The sequence below is a fragment of the Mobula birostris genome, unplaced genomic scaffold (genome assembly GCF_030028105.1).
Source record: "Mobula birostris isolate sMobBir1 unplaced genomic scaffold, sMobBir1.hap1 scaffold_2012, whole genome shotgun sequence".
NCBI classification, from domain to species: Eukaryota; Metazoa; Chordata; class Chondrichthyes; order Myliobatiformes; family Myliobatidae; genus Mobula; species Mobula birostris.
The window spans coordinates 41182-64316 of NW_027275060.1; the positions used below are offsets into that span (position 1 = coordinate 41182).

Below are 23135 nucleotides of genomic sequence, written 5' to 3' on the forward strand. Positions count from 1 at the left end.
CAGCACAATACAAAGCTGTGCTGAACATGTCCTTACCTTAGAAATCACCGAGGCTTACCCATAGCCCTCAGGAACTAGAGGGCACAGGTTTAAGATGAAAGGGGAGAGATTTAAAAGGGAACTGAGGGGTAACTTTTTCACCCAGAGGGCATGAGCTGCCAGAGGAAGTGGTTGAGGCAAGTATATTAACATTTAAAGGACACTTGGACAGGTATGTGGGTGGAAAGGCTCAGAGTGATTGTGGGTTAAACATGGCAGGTAGCCTGCATGGGATCTTGGCTCAGTGCTGACCAGTTGGGCCAATGGCCTTGTTTCAATGCTGTGTGACTCTGACCCTGTTCCAGCCTGGGTCCCCACAAGCTGTCCAGTAATGGACACACTGCTCTGTGTGGTAACGTCCAGAGCTACCATTTCCAGAGGCCCAGGCTCTGTGCCCCCGAAAATCTGCACCCTTGTGCAGAGCCGGAGGGCAGATCTTCCCAATCGGTTGCTTCTTCAGACGTGCCGAGGTACAGGCTGATCAAAGTGGGGCTGTGCCATGGGTCCAGGGAGCCAGGTTAGTTCCCGAGCAGAGGGGCTGCTGTCCCTCCCACAGCACAATGACACGTGGGGTGTAAACAGGTAGTTCGGCCTGGACTGGATAGGTCAAAGTGCCTGTTACTGTACTGGACGACTCCATATCAGCGGGCATACCTCAGGGGAAGACTTGTCAGGCCAAATTTCCTGATTCAGCATGGTCTCCCCCTGAAGAAAACCCCACTAGACATTGAAGCACTATTCACAGTTCTGCCTAACTCTCCAGAGAACAGGAGTTACTGTAGCCTCTACTGTAAAGTCATGCTTGTGGCCCCATCACCCCAGAGATGGAGCATCCCACGGAAAGATCACGAGCAGCCTGGACTCATTGGGACGCATGGGATTTGGTTTGACAGGGTCACTCTGTTCCCATGGGAGAGTGAGGAATCGGGGCTCAGTGCCTTGGAGCAAGGGGCAGCCCTTGTTCCACAGCCAGTGCAGGGGTTTCTCCACCCGGCCTGCAAATGGAGACCGTCAGAGATCTTGACACTAGCACTGATCAACCCTCACTCAAGAAATGGAGGGTGAGGAGGTAGGAATGATGTAAACAGAAATGAAACAAGGGCAACAGCAACCACAAGACAGATGGGAAATAAAAAAAAAACAGAAGAAAACAGTTCAGGGAGCAAACAAACGGAGGGGGGAGGAACAAGTGGAGGCAGGAGGTTAAGGGAATTGCAGAAACAAACGGGGACAAGGAACAAGGGAAATGGATAGACAGAAACAGGGTGAAGGGACAAGGGAAATGGCTAAAATGGGCACAAATACAGACAATTCTTTCTTATCCTTCCAGGAACCAGAAGAGTGGTGTATCTGCAGGAACAACCACACCTGCATCTTTTAAAATGGATTTTTAATCAAAAAAATTAATTGCAAACTGTTTTAGGCATCCCAACATCTCATTTTCTTTTCTTATTTACAATATGTGTTGCAAATGTAACATCAAATCTAGACCATCCCATCCCTTCCCACGGAGTGTAGTTAATGGACTAGATGAACAGACCCTGGGGGGAGGGGGTGGGGTTGAGATTCTGGTTTGTGGCCCCTGGTGGGATCAGAGGAAATTAATTGAACATCTGGGATAATCTCCGCCCCTGCCTAGCACCTACTTCCCCAGGGAGCTCTTTCAAGTGCTGTATAGGGATGCAATGAATTTATGACTAGACCCCTCCCTCCTCCATCCAATCACAAAACCTACTATCACTCCTGATATAGGGAGTGGGAACAGAAGAGAAACCTGTGCTAACCAATCGCTCCTTCCCACTCGCATCCTCAACATCCCTGTTCCTCACTCCAAGCACACAGACCTTCCACAGCTCTCCCCCTACCGAGCTGTTCGAGCTTTCCAAAGCGAGTTACTGTCTTTTTATTAAAGAAATGCTCCTCAGAAACAAAAGATTGCATGTTACAAGGTGCGATCCCACCAGGGTAACCAACCCTCTATCACCCCCCTCCAAAGACGAGTCCAGGATAGAAGGAGTGTGGTAAATAAGCAAACTAACAAGAAAATCCTGCTCGGAGGCACACAGACCCACTATTCAAGAGCTTTGGGGTATCTTCTCTGCATCCCCTCCTCTCCTGTCCCTCCTTTAGATAACCACACATGCTTCACCCCCTCCCCACCACCACCTCAAAAATTCAGAGGAGTGAGGGGAGAGGGAGGGAGGGCTAGTTAAGATATTCATTTCTCCAGCTAGGTCTTTTAATATATTAAAGCTGTGATTATTTCTCTCTCTCTCTTTTTCCCCCTTCCCACCCCCACTTAATGTTAAAAAATATTACCTTCCCCCTCTGGCGTGCGGTTGTTACCAGGAGGGAGAGGAAGGAAGTGGAGAGGGAGGGTAGTTTTTTCCCCACTCTCTCCCCCTCCCTTCCCCACACTTCCTCCCCAAGGAACAGCAGGCACTAGTCGGTCTTGCTGTGGTTGCTATTGAGCGCTGTGTGGCCATTGGACACTGGGCCATTCTTCACCGGTTCCTCGTCCTCTGAGTTGTCCGTCTCCTCCCGGTCACTACGTTCATCCTCCACTATCTGTGTAGGGTGGGGGGGGGGGGAGAGAGAGAGAAACTAAATCTCGGATCAAGATCCCCCGTCCTCCAAATGTTTTACTGGGAGTCACTTATTCCTTTGGCCCTACCAGCCCCTGCTGACAGATTCCCATCTCAGCTAGTTCCAGTTGCCTCAGTTTGACCCGTATCCTGAACCTATCCTTGCGACAGCTGTTGCAATCAGGAGCAACAAACCATCTACTGGAAGATCTCAACGTGTTGAGCACCATCTATGGAGGGGGAAGGCAGTGCTGATATTTCAGGTTGAAACTCCGCATCAGGGCTGAGAATGAAGAATGTGACAGCTGGTATGGGGCGGGTGTTGTCAAGACATAGGAGCAGAATTATGTCTTTCTATTTTGACTGATTTCCACCCCCCCAACCCCATTCATCTGCCTTCTCCCAATAACCTTTGAAGCTATTGGTGGTCTCAGGATCGAGAGGATGGAGATGAGGTTTGGAAGTGCTGAGGCAGGAGCCTGAGCTGACTGGTTGGCCGGGGTGGGGGGATGGCTGATATGGTGAGGCAGGAGTCTGAGGTGATTGGTTGGCTGGGGGAACGGGGCAAATGTGGTGAGTTTGGAGTCCGAGGTGATTGATGGGCTGAGGGATTGAAGTGGTGAGGTAGATCCTGAGCTGACTGATTGGCTGAGTGGAGTGGGAGGGGGTTGATGTGGTGAGGCAGGAACCTGAAGTGATTGGTGGGCTGGGGGAAGGGGGCGAATGTGGTGAGTTTGGAGCCCGAGGTGATTGGTGGGCTGAGGGGGACGTGAGGGAGGACAGGCAGGTGGTGCCAATTCAAGAGGAGAGTGAGGGGTGGAGTTGGGAGACCGTGGCAGGTGAATGAGAAAACAAGGGGCAGAGAAAGGGGGGCAGGGGAAAAGGGTTATTGAGATAATGGGGGGGGGTGGTTGGAGAGAACTGCTGGAGGGAGATAAGCAGGAGCACCCCATGTTGGACCATAAATAGAGGTGAGAGTGGGAACCATTAGCAGAGAGGCATCCCAGGAGGGGACGAGAATGTGTTGAGTGCAACTGGGAGAGATGGGGAAAAACAGGAAGCTGAGTGCTCCCTGCATTAGGAGGCTTGTGGGACAAACTTGGGTTGTTTTCTCTGAACGGTGGAGGCTGAGGGGAGACCTAATTGACCACAGTCAGTCAGAATCTTTTCCCCCCCGTCGTAATTTCTAATACCAGAAAGCACGCATTTAAGGTGAGAGGGGCAAGTTCAATTTAATTTTTTTTTTACACAGTGTATTGGTCGAGGTAAATAGGATACCTGCATAAGGGGCACATGGATGTGCAGAGAATGGAGCAGTGTAGGCAGAAGGGATCAGCTCAGTTACGTGTTTAACTGGTTCAGAACTATACAGTACACTGGAGGGCCCTGTTCCGTTACAGTTCTACATTGACGTTCAAAGTGACACACAATCCCAAAATTCCCAACACAGATTCCAGTGGTTTACCATCAGTCAGGTTCCCTGTCCATGAAGAATCCTGAGCAACACACAAAATGCTGAAGGAATTCAACAGGTCAGGTACCATCTCGTTTTGGGCAGAAAAGGGTCTTGCTGAATTCCTCCAGCATGTTTGGTGTGTTGCTCAAGATTTGCAGCATCTGCAGGACCTCTTGCCTCAGAGAAGCATCCCTCCCTCTGACTCGGAATACAAATATTGGATCCGATTAGCCAGCTTGTCTTGGACCCCACATACCTTAACCCTGCGGACCAGGGTATCACTGTATCACTGAACACTGGCCACCCTGCCTTCATCTCCTCCCTTACCTCCCTGAGTGAGCGAGTGAGCTACTTACCTTCCCAGTCATGAACTTGAGGGCCATCCGTAGGATGAGGGCGGCCCAGAAGATATGCAGGAGCTGAAGAACGACCAGGATTCCGTTGAAGAAGTAATAGCCGAAGAAGGCAGGGTAAAGCTCAAGGGGGTAAATCACAGTACAGTGGATGATCCTGGCAGGGGGAGAGACAGTGGGTCACATCGGGCATAGGGTGAGGCTCACTCCAAGCCATCCCATCACACACTCCCAGGGTCAGACACAGAGTGAAGCTCCCTCTAACCGTCCCATCACACACTCCCGGGGTCAGACACAGAGTGAAGCTCCCTCTACAGCGTCCCATCACACACTCCTGGGGTCAGACACAGAGTGAAACTCCCTCTACACCATCCCATCACACATTCCTGGGGTCAGACACAGAGTGAAACTCCCTCCACACTGTCCCATCACACAATCTACCCCAAGAAGGAATCAGAAGTCATCCAAGCAAAGCCTCGACTGCACAGCCAGAGCAAGATTCCAGCACCTAATCAGAGGAGGAATTGTGGAGGGCATATGGGATCCCGCTGTGCACATGCCCCAGTGAGGAGAGGGTTGCACTGCAGCCTGGCAGCTAGTGACCAATAGGCGCTGCAGGAATGCAGAGCGTGCAGGTACCAGAAAGGGAAGATGATGAGCCTGGTGGTGAAGAAAGCCACAGCGAAGAGGATGAAGAGGCAGTTACACGTCGTCTTCCAGCCAGCGTAGTTGAACATCTTGGCGGACTGCGGGCATAGGAAGAGGATTAGAGAGTAGTCTGGATCGCCCAGAGCCCTTCCCATCCAGTGCCCCCAATCTCTGTGAGAGCAAGCCTCTACACATAAACACATGGGCAGCCCGGTGGCGCAGTGGGTAGAGCCACTGTCACGGGACCTGTGGTATATTGTGTGTGTGTGAGAGAGAGTGTCTACCTGCCCCTAGATGCTCCGGGTCCCTCCCACACCCCAAAGATGTGCAGTGTCAGTGAGTAAATCGGCTGTAAGTTGCAACCCCTAATGTGTGGGCGAGGGGTAGAATTGGGGGGGGGGGCACTGATGAATGTGTGAGGAGGACGAAACGGGGATCAGTGTAAATGGGTGGCTGGTGGTCAGCACAGACTCGATGGGCTGAATGGTCACGCATTGGCCTGAGGATGCGGGATCACAGATGGGAGCGTCAACACTAGATTGGGGTGGTGAAGGGTCACAGGTCAGAAGGTGGCGGTTGAAGGGTAGAATTTGAGGCAGAAATGGGGGCGGGGAAGTGACTTTGAGGGTGAGGGGTTGGGATGGTGACTGCAAGGATTAGGGGTGAGAATTTGATACCGCTGAGGGGTGAGAGGTCAAAAGAATGACACAAGGGTTAAGGGTGAGGGGTCAGTGCAGGGGGCTAAGTAAAAGGTCAATGGCAACTCTAGAAGGTGACAGCACAAGGTTTAGGGGTGAGAGGTCAGCAACTAGGACTGAAGGTGAGAGGTCAGGAGGGGATGAGAGTGGGTGACATGGCCAGGGTCGGAGTTCGGATGGGAATGTGAGACGGGCGCTCTACCTCAAGGAAGTAGTCTGAGGCATCGTGCACAGCCATGACCAGGGTCCCGGCGCGAATGTAGTTGGTGCACCAGGAGAAGCCGATGAGGATGATGGTGGACACGTGGTGGATGATCTGTTCCTTGAAGTCCTGTTGAAGGGCAGAGAAGTGGGGTGTGAGACATGGCCACAACTGCTGAACCTGCCCCAAATCTACCCCTTACTCTCACCCAACACCCTCCATCCTTTTGATGCTTGAGTCTTCCCATGCACACTTACATCCCCGGCCCAGGGAGATGGAGGGGACCTGTGAGTAATCCACCCATCACAGACCATCCTCGGCACAGGGGCAGGGAGACCAGGTCCAGACCCCTATTCCCATGGGTCTCGGCCCACCATCCCACCCCAGGAGGGGGAGAAGCAGTGCCCATTCCACAGGGTCACATCCTGAGGGCAAGGATCGGAGAGCGAGTGTCTAATTAGAGTTCGATCCAGAGGGAGAGAGACACAGAGACAGACAGGAGCTCCCCACCTGTGAGGAGTTCCCACACACCTCATGTGAAACAACTGTCCCCTAACTGTGTCTCCTCATTCAACTCTCCAACCACTGGAACCATCCCTACCTCTCCGACACATCCCCTCAGGTTCTGACGTTTCAGCAAATTCAACCCCCCGCCACCCTGCTAAAGCCATGGAAGAGAAGACCAGCTTGGTTTAATAGGACAACCGTCTCACCTGGGGGGTAACCCTGGGGAATCCCCTCCAGTGCTAAAATATCCTTCACTGGGCGAGAGGGCAACCCCCCCACCACTCTGTGTCCCTGGATCAGTGTCCCAGGGTGGCTTCAAACAACCCCACCCCCCAAACTCTGAGTCCCTAGATCAGTGTCCCGGGGTAGCCTTGACCCCCCCCTGCCCACTCAGTGTCCCTGGATCAGTGAGCAAGAATGTGGACACAGATCGGGGAACCCCCTTACCTTCCTCTTTACATCAGAGGCTACGGTGAAGAGCAGCGACCAGTAGAATCCCAGCTCGATCATGTAATACCAGTACTGTGAGGGTAACATCGTCTGCAGGGGAGGGGGAGAGAGGGACAGGACATCGACAGTGGACACTGAGACCTTACCAATGAGGATCAAGCACACAGTCCCCTCCCTCCCCAGGTAGGAAGATCCAAAGCAGTGGGCCAGGTACGGGGTGACACAGCCGGCTCCTGTTTTCGGTTCTGTCCCAGCCTCAGGGTACCAGGAGGAGACTGATTTCCCAGAATAGGTCCAGGGAATATCCTCACCCAAGACAACAAGGACACATCGAGGGAGCTAGGATTCAGTGTGAATACCCCAGAGAGGGCAGCACTATACAGCATGATGGCAAGGGGTGAAGGAGGGCAAACGGGAGTGCAAGGGTGAAGCAGGGAGCATCGATTGGGGAGGAAGTGTTGACGGATGAAGGGGGGGCCAAATGGGAGTCAAGGAGGGAGCATCGATTGGGGAGGAGGTGTTGAGGGGTGGGGGCACCAAACCCCTCCACCACTCCCCAATTCTCAGAAACATCCTCTTCCCCACCCTCAACAAGAACTTAGACACTTGCACACTACTCTACGGGATCTTGCAGTGCGCAGACAGCATGGGTGCTATTGCAAGGTAGTTCGCTCAGCACCATCAACATGCCACCAGTGAATCCCCCCTTAACCTTCCAAACCTCCTCTCCCCTTGGGGAGCATCGAAACCTGGCGCGACATTCTGGAGCCCGTGGGGAGAGGCAGATTTTGGAGCAGATTACTATCCTACCTGGATCGGGAACCCCTTCCACGTCTCCCGCAGGTCGTAGAACCAAGGTTTCTGCAAACAACAGACACCAGACTGTGTTAAAGGCAGGACTTAGTAACCCTGTCCCACAGGTATAGAGTCACACATCATGTGAACAGGTCCTTCCGCCCACCAATATCCCCATCTAAACTAGTCCCATATCCCTCTGAACCTTTCCTATCCGTGTACCTGTCCGTATCCCTCTAAACCTTTCCTATCAGTGTACCTGTCCATATCCCTCTAAACCTTTCCTATCCGTGTCCCTGTCCGTATCTCTCTAAACCTTTCCTATCCGTGTACCCGTCCGTATCCCTCTAAACCTTTCCTATCCGTGTACCCGTCCGTATCCCTCTAAACCTTTCCTATCCGTGTACCTGTCCAAGTGCCTTCTACATGCTGTTAATGTACCTGTCTCAACCACTTCCTCTGGCAGCTCGTTCCATAGACCGACCACCCTCTGGGTGAAGAAGTTGCCCCTCAGGTTTCTATTAAATCTCTCCCCTCTCGTTTCAAAGCTCTGGCCTTGATTTCACAAACCCGGGGGGAAATTGGCATGAATTCATCCTATCGATGCCCGTCATGATTTTATACACCTCTATAAGGTCACCCGTCCGTCTTCTGCACTCTGAGGAATAAAGTCCGTCTGTCCAATCACTCCCTATATCTCAGGCCCTCGAATCCTGGCAACATCCGCCTAAATCCCCTCTGCACTCTTTCCCATAGCGAGGTGACCAAAACTAAACACAGCACTCCAAGTGCAGCCTCACCAATATCTTGTTCAACTGCATCTTGACTCCCAACTTCTCTGCTCAATCTGTAAGGGTGTTGAAGGTCATGGAGAGAGGAGAAGGGAGTTGACAGGGGTAATAAATCAGCCACGGTGGAATGGTGCAACAGACCGATAAAGGCCAGGGCACCAAAAGCCTTCCTCACCACCTTGTCAGGGAACCATTTACCTGTACTCCTAGGTCCCTGTGTTCTACTACACACCCCAGGGCTCTGCCGTTCACTGTGAAAATCCCGTCTTGATCTGACCACGCAGGGTATTGTGAGAGGTTTTGGGCCCCCTGTCTGAAAAAAGGATTTGCTGGCAGTGGAGAGGGTCCAGAAGAGGTTCACGAGAACAATCCCAGGAATGAAAGGGTTAACGTGATGAGTTTGATGGCTCTGGGCCTGTTCTCGCTGGAATTTAGAAGATTGAGGGGGAATCTTATTGAAACCTATTGAGCAGCCGAGATAGAGTGAACGTGAGGAGGATGGCTCCTTAAGAACATAAGACCATAAGACAAAGGAGCAGAATCGAGTCTGCTCCGCCATTTTATCATGAGCTGATCCATTCTCCCATTTAGTCCCACTCCCCCGCCTTCTCACCATAACCTTTGATGCCCTGGCTATGCAGATACCTATCAATCTCTGCCTTAAATACACCCAATGACTTGGCCTCCACTGCTGCCCATGGCAACAAATCCCTAGATTCACCACCCTCTGACTAAAAAAATCTCTTTGCATTTCTGTTCTGAATGGGCGCCCTTCAATCCTTAAGTCATCCCCTCTTGTACTAGACTCCTCCATCATGGGAAACAACTTAGCCACATCCACTCTGTCCATGCCTTTCAACATTTGAAATGTTTCTATGAGGTCCCCCCTCATTCTTCTAAACTCCAAGGAATACGGTCCAAGAGCAGACAAACGTTCCTCATATGTTAACCCTCTCATTCTCAGAATCATTCTAGTGAATCTTCTCTGTACCCTCTCCAACGTCAGCAAATCCTTTCTTAAATAAGGAGACCAAAACTGCCCACAGTACTCCAAGTGAGGTCTCACCAGCGCCTTATAGAGCCTTAACATCACATCCCTGCTCCTCTACTCTATTCCTCTAGAAATGAATGCCAACATTGCATTCGCCTTCTTCACCACCAACTCCACCTGGAGGTTAACCTTAAGGGTATCCTGTACGAGGACTCCCAAGTCCCGTTGCATCTCAGAACTTTGAAGTCTTTCCCCATTTAAATAATAGTCTGCCTGTTTATTTCTTCTGCCAAAGTGCATAACCATACATTTTCCAACATTGGATTTCATTTGCCACTTCTTTGCCCATTCTTCCAATCTATCCAAGTCTCTCTGCAGACTCTCCGTTTCCTCAGCACTACCGGCCCCTCCACCTATCTTCGTATCGTCAGCAAACTTAGCCACAAAGCCATCTATTCTATAATCCAAATCGTTGATGTACAATGTAAAAAGAAGCGACCCCAACGCGGACCCCTGTGGAACACCACTGATAACCGGCAGCCAACCAGAATAGGATCCCCTTATTCCCACTCTCTGTTTCCTGCCAATCAGCCAACGTTCTATCCATGTATGTAACTTTCCCGTAATTCCATGGGCTCTTATCTTGTTAAGTGGCCTCATGTGTGGCACCTTGTCAAAGGCCTTCTGAAAATCCAAATATACAACATCCACTGCATCTCCCTTGTCTAGCCTACTGGTAATTTCCTCAAAAAATTGTAATAGGTTTGTCAGGCAGGATTTTCCTTTAAGGAATCCATGCTGAGTTCTATCTATCTTGTCATATGCCTCCAGGTACTCAGTAACTTCATCCTTGACAATCGACTCCAACAACTTCCCAACCACGGATGTCAAGCTAACAGGGTCTATAATTTCCTTTTTGCTTCCTTGCCCCCTTCTTAAATAGCGGAGTGACATTTGCAATCTTCCAGTCCTCCAGAACCATGACAGAATCTATCGACTTTTGAAAGATCATCGCTAATGCCTCCGCAATCTCCACAGCTACTTCCTTCAGAACACGAGGGTGCATTCCATCTGGTCCGGGTGATTTATCTACCTTTAGACTATTCAGCTTCCTGAGTACTTTCTCTGTCGTAATTGTGACTGAGCACACTTCTCTTCCCTGCCACCCTCGAGTGTCCGGTATATTGCTGATGTCTTCCTCAGTGAAGACTGATGCAAAATACTCGTTCAGTTCCTCCGCCATCTCCTTATCTCCCATTACAATTTCTCCAGCATCATTCTCTATTGGTCCTATATCTACTCTCACCTGTCTTTTACTCTTTATATACTTGAAAAAGCTTTTAGTATCCTCTTTGATATTAGTTGCTAGCTTCCTTTCATAGTTAATCTTTTCCCTCTTAATGACCTTCTTAGTTTCCTTTTGTAAGCTTTTAAAATGGGTAAGTCTGGGACCAAAGGTCACAGTCTCAGAGAACAAGGATGTCCCTTTAAACAGAGATGACGAGGAGGGATTTCTTTAGGCAGAGGGTGGTGAATCTGTGGAATTCATTGCCACAGACAGATCTGGATGCTAAGCCATTGGGTATATTTAAAGTGGAGGATGAGAGGTTCTTGATTAGTCAGGGTGTCAAAGGTTACAGGCAGGAGGGAGGGGAATGGAGTTGAGAGGGAAAGTAAATCAGCCATGATGAAGTAGACTCGATGGGTTCAATGGCCTAATTCTGCTCCTTTGTCTTGTGGTCTTATGACTTCCCAAAATGTAACACCTCACTTCACCCACCTTGCGCCTCAATTGTTATCCATTTATGGTTCAGAATTGTCACACTATATCATCTTAACTCCCCTTCCGCTGGGGAGAGAAGATGACAGAGTCTTGACTACACCCCAGGAACAATGTCTGAGCCGGTCTCTGCACACGACCCATTTCCCTCCACTCTCTGCAGGTACAAATATCGGGGGACTGCAGCTCTATAAAACCACATCTGGAGTATTGTGTTCAGTTCTGGTCACCTCATTATAGGAAAGATGTGGAAGCTTTCGAGAGAGTGCTGAGGGATTCACCAGGATTCTGGCTGGATTACAGAGCAGGTCATATGAGGAAAGGTTGAGTGATCTAGGGCTTTTCTCTGTGGAGCGAAGGAGGGTGAGAGGTGACTTGATAGAGGTGTACAAGATGATAAGAGGCATAGATAGAGTGGACAGCCACAGACTTTTTCCCAGGGTGGAAATATCTCATATAAGGGGGCGAAGCTTTAAGGTGCTTGGAGGAAAGTATAGGGAGGAATGTCAGAGGTAGGTGAGTGATGGGTGTGTGGGGGGTGGTAGAGGCTGATACATTAGAGTTACTTAAAGCTCGTGTATGAGGGCGATGTGGGAGGGAAGTGTTAGATTGATCTTGGTTAAAGGGTCAGCACAACATTGTGGAACCAAGGAACGTACCAGAACATTAGAAATAGGAGCAGGAGTTGGCCATCTGGCCCATCGAGCCTGCTCCACCATTCAATAAAATCATGGCTGATCTGACCATGGACTCATCACCACCTACCTGTCTTTCTCCCATAACCCGTAATTCCCTATATGCAAAAATCTATTCAACCTTGTCTTATATTTACTGAGGTAGCCTCCATTGAGCAGAGAATTCCACAGATTCCACAAAGGGCCTACTCTCTATCAAATGGACTCTACCTGGACTGGTAAAGGGAGTAAACATTACAGAGAGATGGCAGGAGAATGAGGTTGAGAGAGAAAAATAATCGTTCGTGTTTAAATGGCAGAGCAGACTCAATGGGCCGAATGGCCTAATTCTGCTCCTTTGTCTGATGCCAACTCTCTTGCTCCGCCTCAAACCAAACACACGCACAGTAAGGTCCCAACTGGAAGCAGGCCGGGTACTCACGTCCACTAGAACTGCCATGCCGGCAACGAAAGCAACCAGGTAGAAGGTGAACCGCCAACTGAAAGGGAGAGTGAAATGCGTTCAGCACCAAACGCGAGGCAACGTACACAGGCTCCAGCTCCCTGAAACAACATTCCCCCCACCCTCCCCCGGACCTACATTCAGCCTGCCCTGCCGTCCGCCTGTCAGAGAGGGGCAGGGTGACCCAGGTCAGTGCACCCCACTCCCCGGAAGGGTGTGGGTGGGGGGCAAGGCTGCAGAAAGTCTGCTGAGTGACAACAACCTTTCCTTCACAATCGAAAAGAAAGGGGGAAAAGCAAAAGCAGAATGCAGAATGGAGTGTCACAGTTACAGAGAGAGTGCAGTGCAGGAAGACAATAAGGTGCAAGCCCATGACGAGTTAGGTTGTGAGGGCAGGAGTCCAGGGAACTGTTCAACTGGCTTACAGCAGCTGCTTTTGGTCCGAGCTTTCAGGCTTTTGTATCTTTTGCCCGATGGGAGGGGAGAAGAGAGAGTGCCCGGGGTGGGTGGGGACTTTGATTGTGCTGGCTGCTCCTTCTCAGCAGTGGGAAGTGTAGACAGAGTCTGCGGAAGGGAAACTGGTTTCCATGATGTGCTGAGCTGTGTCCACAACTCTCTGCAGTCTCTTGCGGTCACGGGCCGAGCAGTTACCATACCAAGCCGTGATGCATCCAGACAGGATGGTTTCTATGGTGCATCAATAAACCGGTGAAGGGACATGTCAAATTTCTTCAGCCTTGAGAGGAAGTAGAGCCAATAATGAACTTTCTTAGCTGTGGCATTGCAGGACTGGACCAGGAGGAACTATTGGTGATATTCGTATCTAGGAACCTGAAGCTCTCAACCTCAGCACAATTGATGTAAACGGGAGTGTGTGCACCCCTCATCCCCCATCTTTCCTGAAGTCAATGATCTGGTGATATCTGGTGGGCTGCCATCTTTATTTAGGGCAGTACCCCCACTGGCAGCTGGAAGTAGACATCTTTAGGGCAGCACTGAGCCTTGATGCTGATGGTGACCAACAGCCACCCTACTTTGTGGCAACAGCATGATATCACACCAGTGATAGAAAGCTTGCCATCTTTAATAATGGTAATTACAATGGGTGATGGTGGGAGGGGGCCATCTTCATTTAGGGCATTAGTGGAACCAGCCCACCTTTGAAAATTAGAGGGAGACATGTTTATTTAGGGCATTAGTGAAACCATTCCCTGAAGAAATGAGAAGCATCCATTTTTATTTAGGGCAATAATACATCATCTTGTTGATTGCCAGAGGAAGCCATCTTGAACTGAGGCATGGCAGGCATCGAGTTGTAATTATACAGTAAAGACTTCGTGGAAACTGAGAGAAGAAGGGAAACGGCACACAGAATAAGAAATTAAAAGACCCGAGAGACAAAACTCCCTACCAAGCTTCCCGGAACTTCTTCATTACACTGGGTCGGGCCTGGTTTCGCCGCCGTCGGAACCAGCGCTCCACCTGGCGCGGGGTGAGGTTGCTGCTTTTGGCGAGGCTTTCAATTTCGCTCTGTGATGGAAGAGAGGTCGTCAACATCTGTCACCCGCCAAGCAAAAAAATAATCCAGTGGCAGTGGGGGTGGGGAGAGGGATAGTGGTGGGATGGTCAGGGAGGGGTGGTGTTGGGGTTGGGGAGGGGGTTGGATTTGGGGAGGGAGTTGGGGCTGGGGAGGGGGTTATAGTTGGGGAGAGGGTTGGAATTGTGAGGGGATTGGGGTTGGGGAGAGGATTGGGGAGGGGGAGAGATTTGGGGTTGGGGAGGGGGAGAGGGTTGGGGTTGGGGAGGGGGAGGATTGGGGAGGGGGTTGGGGAGAGGATTGGGGTTTGAATTGGGGAGAGGGTTAGAATTGTGAGGGAGTTGGAGTTGGGGAGAAGGTTAGGGCTGGGGTGGGGATTGAGGTTGGAGTTGGGGAGGATATTGGGGTTGGAGAGAAGGTTGGGGCTGGTGCTGGGGAGAGGGCTGGTGTGGCTGCTCAACCACCCATGCCAACCCTTCCACCTCCATCACCCTCCCCAACCCTCCTCCCCCAACCTCTCTTCCCCCACCCTCCTCACCAGTCTATCCATTCACAGCATTCTCCAGGCACTAACAAACTTCTCCAATGAATTTTCTCTCCACTTCACTGCTACTGGGCAGGTATGGGGTGGGGGGTGACGCTGGGGTGGGATAGGGGGGTAAGGGGTGAATGGCACCACCCCCCCCAGCTTTTGTTCCTGCTCTGAGCGACTGCATCCTTTCAGCACCAGCAAGTTCCCACATACCCACCTTCCCATGGCGCTCATCCAAAATTGGGCTGAGCACCGCAATTTCCTTAATTCCCACCCGTAAATACACAGCCCCATCCATCCCCATCACAAATCCCTCTCCCGTTCCCCATGTTGGGGCAACCTCCACCATCCCTGCCCATGGAGTCAGACCTTCCCCTCCTCCCTTGTCCCAGCTCAAAAGGGTCATCAAAGTCAAAGAGTTTGAATTAAGTGTGTCGACAACCTCCCACTCCCTGAGGTTCACTCTGCACAGACCCCACCCACCCAGCTGGACACAGGGGGTGGGAGTCGGGGGAGCAGAGGGGTTACACCCCAAACTTGAGATGGATTTCTTCCTCCTCCCCAAACCTGGGCAGGACAGTTCAGTTCAGCAGATCCAGTGCTCACCAGACTACTGTCTCCAAACTCTCCCCCACCCCCCGAGAAATCCACGTGCAATTCATCCACCCTTACCCTCTCCCCCACCCCTCTAGACTCTCCATCATAAGAGGCATTGTGCCTGATAGAATCAGGTGGTGGGAGAGGACGATGGGGGTGGTGGCAATGCCATTGCCCCCTCCCCCACCAACACCAATTGACTGAGGGAGGGATATGCGCCGAAGCACCTACCTGTTTGGGATGTTTCGATGAGAGACTGAAGGACTTTTCCAAAATAGGGTTGGGTTTCACCTTTAACCGGACCTTCTCTTTAATGCCCAGTAAGTGTGCGAAGTAAGTGGCTATGGTTCTGAAGGGTAGACAGGGGAGGGGGGTTTGGGGGTACACAGAGGGAGAGAGAGAGTCAGTATATATCCAGAGAATGAGCAGTAGTTCCCTGGGCAATAGATCAACCATAAGGGCTTGGTTCAAGATCATGGGTCAACAGGGTCACCATAGTGCTCTCCGGTCAAGGGTAAACAGGGTCACCAAGATCATGGGTCAACAGGGTCGCAATGGCGCTCTCTGGTCAAATGTCAATACGATCATTGAGGCTCTCAGGGCTACCAGTGCCATCAAAGATCAGTTGTGTCACCATGGCCCTCCATTCAAGGGTCAACATGTTCCAGTGAGACAGGGAAGTTCTGGTAGGGGACAGGAACCGTGGTGTACAAAGGCTGTAATAAATCTAGTCAAGAAGAAAAGGTTCAGAGAGCTAGGTAATGTTAGCGATCTAGAAGATTATACGGCTAACAGGAGAGACCTTACGAAGGAAATTAGGAGAGCCAGAAGGGGCCATGAGAAGGCCTTGGCGGGCAGGATTAAAGAAAACCCCAAGGCATTCTACAAGTATGTGAATAGCAAGAGGATAAGACGTGAAAGAATAGGACGTATCAAGTGTGACAGTGGGAAAGTGTGTATGGAACCGGAGGAAATAGCAGAGGTACTTAATGAATACTTTACATAAGTATTCACTATGGAAAAGGATCTTGGTGATTGTCGTGATGACTTGCAGCAGACTGAAAAGCTTGAGCAAGTAGATATTAAGAAAGAGGATGTGCTGGAGCTTTTGGAAAGCATCAAGTTGGATAAGTCACCGGGACCGGACGAGATGTACCCCAGGCTACTGTGGGAGGCGAGGGAGGAGATTGCTGAGCCTCTGGCGATGATCTTTGCATCAACAATGAGAGCAGGAGAGGTTCCGGAGGATTGGAGGGTTGCGGATGTTGTTCTTTTATTCAAGAAAGGGAGTAGACATAGCCCAGGAAATTATAGACTTGTGAGATGGATGGCTGACATGATCTTAGTCATACAGATGGAAAGACTCAGGTTCTTGAGAGCCAATTCAATTATAACATTTTCGGCTATCTGGGATCCATTTCTTGCCTACCTGGACAGGGCAGGGGGCAAGTGAACAATGTCCCCCCAGCTAATCTCTCACGGCCTTCATTCGAGACTTAATGTTTAGCACTTTTGAGCACTCTGTGCAACAGGCATCCCTCTAATGCAGGGGTCCCCAACCTTTTTTGCACTGCGGACTGGTTTAATATCGGCAATATTCTTGTGGACCGGCTGACCCGGCGGGGGGGTAGGGTTGCCAACGGCCAAGAGTAGCAGTCAAATACGTTGTGTTTACCCAGAGAAAGACTACAATGACCATGAAGCCTTACGCGGGCACCAGTGTGCATGCGTGACCTGTCGATCCCCTGCAAATCGTTTTTGGCGATTCTGTTCGGGGGGGGGTGTTAATCACGACCGTAATATCGGTGTTCAGTGGCTAATACACTCAGTTTCGTTTCTAAAAGGGTTTATCTAACAAATTTAATATTAAACACACAGCGCATATTTTTCTCACATGAATATAGTGATAAGTCAATTATCAGGGGAGGACAGGGGAGCTTGAAGTAAGTGTTGAACAAACTTCCAGTAGAAGTGGCAGAAGCAGGTTCGATATTATCATTTACAGAAAAATTGGATAGGTATATGGACAGGAAAGGAATGGAGGATTATGGGCTGAGTGCAGGTCGGTGGGACTAGGTGAGAGTAGAGTTCGGCACGGACTAGAAGGGCAGAGATGGCCTGTTTCCGTGCTGTAATTGTTATATGGTTATATAAGTCACTTATAAATCAATAGCATCATAACATTTTAAGTAACGTTTGGATATTAAACACACAGCATATATTTTCCTCATATGAACATATAAAATCATTGCAACACACCAATATCGCTGAATCAGTGGGAGCCCTGGGCTTGTTTCCCTGGAACAAGACGGTCCTATTGCGGGGTGATGGGAGACAGCGATACTCGAAGGGGGTTCCTTAAGTCCCGACTATTCCGCAATTTAGTTTTCCTTGCATTCATTGCAGAAAACCCCGCTTTGCAGAAATATATTGGAAATGGAAGCAACGTTTTCAGTGCTTTCGTGGCTATCTCAGGATATTTAGCCTTGACTTTGATCCGGAATGCCGGCAGAGATGTTATGTCAAACATACTTTTCAGCCCGCCGTCATTTGCAAGCTCGAGGAGTTGATCTCCTTCCCGCACTGACACGGATGATGCGCGGGTAATGACCTCACATGCGTAATGGCTCAACAGTGGGTGTGACAGGGAATGAGGAAAGGTCTAGCTGAATCATATCGCCAAACCATATCGTTTCCTCGCGGCCCGGTAGTGCATGCTCTGTGGCCCAGTACCGGTCCGCGGCCCAGCGGTTGGGGACCGCTGCTCTTATGTTTTGTCCTTTTTTTTCCCTTTTTTTTGCTCATTTTATTTTCACACATGGCTGAGCTTATATGTTCTTGTTGATTTGATTGTTTTTTGAAAATTTTGAAAATAAAGTATTTTTAAAAATTTTTTTGAAAAAGGGAGTAGAGATAGCCCAGGAAATTATAGACTTGTGAGTCTTACTCCAGTGGTTGGTAAGTTGATGCAGAAGTAGGAGACCTGAGAGGCAGGATTTATGAACATTTGGAGAGGTATAGTATGATTAGGAATAGTCAGCATGGCTTTGTCAAAGGCAGGTCGAGCCTTACGAGCCTGATTGAATTTTTTGAGGATGTGACTAAACACATTGATGAGGGTAGAGCAGTAGACGTAGTGTATATGGATTTCAGCAAGGCATTTGATAAGGTACCCCATGCCAGGCTTATTGAGAAAGTAAGGAGGCATGGAATCCAAGGGGATCCAGAACTGGCTTGCCCACAGAAGACAAAGAGTGGTTGTAGACGGGTCATATTCTGCATGGAGGTCGGTGACCAGTGGTGTGCCTCAGGGATCTGTTCTGGGACCTCTAGTCTTTGTGATTTTTATAACTGACCTTGATGAGGAAGTGGAGGGATGGGTTAGTAAGTTTGCTGATGATATAAAGGTTGGGCGTGTTGTGGATAGTGTGGAGGGCTGTCAGAGGTTACAGCGGGACATTGATAGGATGCAAAACTGGGCTGAGAAGTGGCAGATGGAGTTCAACCCAGATAAGTGTGAGGTGGTTCATTTTGGTAGGTCAAATATGATGGCAGAATATAGTATTAATGGTAAGACTCTTGGCAGTGTGGAGGATCAGAGGGATCTTGGGGTCCGAGTCCATAGGACACTCAAAGCAGCTGCGCAGGTTGACTCTGTGGTTAAGAAGGCATACAGTGTATTGGCCTTCATCAATCGTGGAATTGAATTTAGGAGCCGAGAGGTAATGTTGCAGCTATATAGGACCCTGGTCAGACCCCACTTGGGGTACTGTGCTCAATTCTGGAAGGAAGGATGTGGAAACCATAGAAAGGATGCAGAGTAGATTTACAAGGATGTTGCCTGGATTGGGGAGCATGCCTTATGAGAATAGATTGAGCGAACTTGGCCTTTTCTCCTTGGAGCGACGGAGGATGAGAGGTGATCTGATAGATGTGTATAAGATAATGAGAGGCATTGATCGTGTGGATATTCAGACGCTTTTTCCCAGGGCTGAAATGGCTGCCACAAGAGGGTACAGGTTTAAGGTGCTTGGGAGTAGGTACAGAGGAGATGTTGGGGTAAATTTTTTTTACGCAGAGTGGTCAGTGTGTGGAATGGGCTGCCGGCAACGGTGGTGGAGGTAGATACAATAGGGTCTTTTAAACGACTTTTGGATAGGTACATGAAACTTAGAAAAATAGAGGGCTATGGGTAACCCTAGTAATTTCTAAGTTAGGGACATGTTCGGCATAAGTTTGTGGGCCGAAGGGCCTGTATTATGCTGTAGGTTTTCTATGTTAACATAGTCAACAAGATTAAAGTTTAGGGCAAGTAAGATCAGAGGTAAATATGGTAACTATGGCAACCAAAGACAACGGTCAACATGTTCACAAGATCAAAGGTCAACAGGGTCACCATGGCTCCCTGGTCAAGTCAACAGGGTTGGCAAGGCTAAAGGTCAATGTGGTTACCACAGCACCCAATGTCAAGGGTCAAAAAGGTCACCATGGCTCTGTGATCAAACGTCAACAGGGTCACCAAGGCAGGGATACCATGGGACTTCAGCTAAGGACCATCATGGCTCCCCTATCTCCAAAAGGTCAGCTGGGTCAGTGTGGAGTTCGGCTGGATCAACCAAGCAAAGGAGCCAAGGTTCAACTGGGCCGCTGAGACATCCAGAGCAGCAGTCCCACCCCAGCGACTCCTTCCTTCAGCCAAACCCCTGGTGGACTCCCAGGCAGCATTCATTCCAGAGTTCACCCCATTCCGAGTTCTCCAAGAACAGGCAGACAGAATAGACAGCCTCCAGATCCACCATCCCACAACACTCGTTACGGGTGAGTGAGCGCCTCTCCGCGGAGAACAGCCCTTAACAATCCTCACCCCCCCCCCACCCTGAGAGAAGGGTCTTCCTCACACAGAATCACCCGCCACCAGCCCTTTTGAACCCCCCACTTACCCAGGGAGGGTCTGAATTTGGAGACCCACTTCTGCCCCAAAACCATTGCCAGTGCCAAGTCCCAAGTCCCATGAAACGTGGTGATATGGAGGACGCAGCCATTTTACTGGGGTAAGCAGGGTCGACCTGGGGATTATTGTCCAACAGGAACAGCCCCTTTGGCTCAATATGTCGAGATTAAACCAAACCAACTCCGCCCACATGGATGGCATAGGCTGGATGGGCGGAATGGTCTGTTTCTGTGCTGGATACCTCGACAACTCATAAATCAGGGACAGAAGTTCAACCCAGCCTCCTCCACACTCTGTTACCTGGGGCACCCCACCACAACCCCAAATTCTCACTCTACACAGCCACCCACCTTGGCCCTTGGAGACTCACTGTTCAGACAACCTACTGCTCCTGTTCGCGATGGAATTGACCGGCTCTGATGCCGGCTTCCACTCTCAACACCAACTTGTATCCACGCCCATGGATGCTGCCTGATCTGCTGGACATTCCCAGCTTCGCTACAGACTTTTGGCACCTGCATCCTTCTGCATTTGCCTTAATCCCATTCATTGAACTGTCCTTGGTAACTTGACCCTTTACCTCACCCAGACAACCATGGTCTCTGCCCTTTGTTGGACACCTCCTTCATTTGGTCCACTTCCACTCCTGTCTCTTGACAGTAGGTGAGTGGTCTCTCCAAGTCTCTAGCCCCCTCCATGTCTCCCTCACCTCTCAAGCTATCCCCCCCCTTCTCTGTCCATCTCTCCCCTCTCCCTTCCTCCATCTCTTCTCCCACCATCCCTCTCCCTTTCTCCCCATCTCTCCCTCTCCATTTCTCCTGTCTCTTAAAGATCTCTCCCACCCGTCCTCCCTCACCCTCCCTCCGTCCATCTTTGTCTCTCCCTCTCCATCTCACCCATCTCTCCCAGATCTCTCCCACTCCTTTCCCCTCCCGCCACCTGTCTCTCCCTCCCTCCTTCTCTCCCGCCCACCCCCCCCCCACCATTGTCCGTTTTGCAGACAGAGCAGGCCTTACCTCTCAAAGACGTATCGGATCAACATCAGAACGAAGGCACAAGGAATGGTGACGTAGAGGTCGCTGGCCTTGGCGTAGACGCGCCCGTCGCGGTCCTCCAGGTCAGCCCACGTCAGGTTGTACGGGAGCCAGAGGCGGTCCCACCAGAACCAGTCATAAATAGTCTGCAGCATCCTGTGGGTTGGGACAGCAGTGAGTGGGCGATTTAATCATACATTAAACTTTTCATTTCTGGGATTGTTCTAGTAAACCTCTTTTGAACCCTCTCCAGGAGAGGCATATCGGTCCTTCGATAGGGGGCACAAAATGGGTCACAATATTCTGAACGCAGGCTCACCAATGCCTTACAAAGCCTCCTTGCTTTTATATTCAAGCTCTCTCAAACTGAACGGTAACACCCCATATCAACATTTCCAATTATCCGGAGAGACTGGACTCGAACCTACGACCTCTCCCATACAGAAGGACGAGGGCAGTAACTACAGGAGAACATAGACCGTGTCTCACCACCCTTCCCCTCAAGTACAGAGACCAGTATTGTACGTGGTGCTTCAAATGAGCTCCCAATCTACCTCACCATGATTCTTGCACTTCATCTGTCTGCCTGCACTGCACTTTCTCTGGAACTGTGACACTCTATCCAAATGAACTTGTCACTTGTACATTGAAGCATACAGTGAGATGTGTTGTTTGCTGGGGTGGGGGGGGGGTCACGTTTCCAGTGCCAACATAATATGCCCACAACTTACTAACCCTAATGCGTGCGTCTTTGAAATGTGGGAGGGGCCTGGAGCACGGTGGGGGGGGGGGGACACTTGCAAACTCCTCGTAGACAGCAGCAGGAAGTGAACACCGACCGTGCGGCTAGTGTTGTGAAGCCTTCCACCGTCGTGCAATGCATTGTTCTCCTTTTGTACTCGCTGAATGTACTTGTGTGTGGATGATCTGTCTGCATGACAGGCCCACAAAAGCTTTTCACTGCCTCAGTACATGAGACAACAATAAACCAATTCTCATCCTCACGCAGCTTCACCAATACAATTGGATTTAAACTGGTTTATTGTTGTCACATGTACCGAGATACAGTGAAAAGCTTGTCTTGCATGCTGTTCACACAGATCAGATCATCGAGGGAGAACCAGGTAAAACAGTAACAGAATGCAGAGTAAAGTGTAACAGCTCCAGACAAACCGCAGCGCAGGCAGACAAAAAGGTGCAGAGGACACAGCAGCGTAGATTGTGAGGTCTTATTGCACTAGAGAACTGTTCAATAGTTTTATAACAGCTGGATGAAAGCCAAGTTTAGCCTAGTACGTGCTTTCAGGCTTTTGTGTCTTCTGCCCGATGGGACAGGGGAGAGGAATGCCCAGGGTGGGTGTTTTCCTGGGGCACTGAGAAGCATAGCCAGAAACACATCCTCAATTCCTTTCACAGAAAGACAGAGCAGCACTGGGCCCTCACCCCACCGCGTCTGCTCCCGACCATGACTTTGCCTGCATGTGATCCAAACCCCTCCACTCTCTGCACATTCACGTGCCTGTGCAAAAGCCTCTACGGTTTCTGCCTGTAGCATTGGGGCGCCACGGTAGAGTAGAGGTTAGCGCGACGCTATTACAGCTCGGGGCTTTGCAGCTCAGAGTTCAATTCGTCCTTTGTTAGCAAGTTTGTACGTTCCTTCCTGTGTGTGTGTGAGTGTCCTCCGGGTGCTTTGGTTTCCTCCCACGGTCCAAAGATGCACCAGTTAACAGGATAATTGGCCATTATAAGTTGTCATGTGATTAGGCTAGGGTTCATTCAGTGTGTTGCTCGGTGGCGCGGCTGGTTGGATCGGGAGTCCCTGTTCTGTGCGTATCTCAACAATAAAAATAAATCAATCATTTCTGGCAGCACATTCCAGACACACACCAATCTTTGTGTAAAAAATCTTGCCTGCTCATTGCCTTTGAACTTTCCCCCTCTCACATATGACCATATAACCATATAACAATTACAGCACGGAAACAGGCCATCTCGGCCCTTCTAGTCCGTGCTGAACTCTTACTCTCACCTAGTCCCACCGACCTGCACTCA

At 50.2% G+C, this 23135-nt stretch overlaps 1 protein-coding gene across 1 annotated transcript; it reads right to left on the reverse strand.

The window, feature by feature from the left end:
- Window positions 1–1412: 1412 nt before the first annotated feature.
- On the reverse strand, window positions 1413–21238 carry LOC140192650 (ceramide synthase 2-like). The gene is made up of 10 exons (XM_072250181.1): window positions 21066–21238; window positions 15330–15447; window positions 13844–13962; window positions 12412–12469; window positions 7749–7799; window positions 6936–7028; window positions 5982–6110; window positions 5073–5179; window positions 4437–4590; window positions 1413–2607 (listed from the first exon to the last, which is right to left on the reverse strand). Exons 1-10 carry the CDS (start codon window positions 21236–21238, stop codon window positions 2482–2484), a joined length of 1128 nt encoding a protein of 375 aa, XP_072106282.1. The 3' UTR covers window positions 1413–2481.
- Between the last annotated feature and the right edge of the window lie 1897 nt (window positions 21239–23135).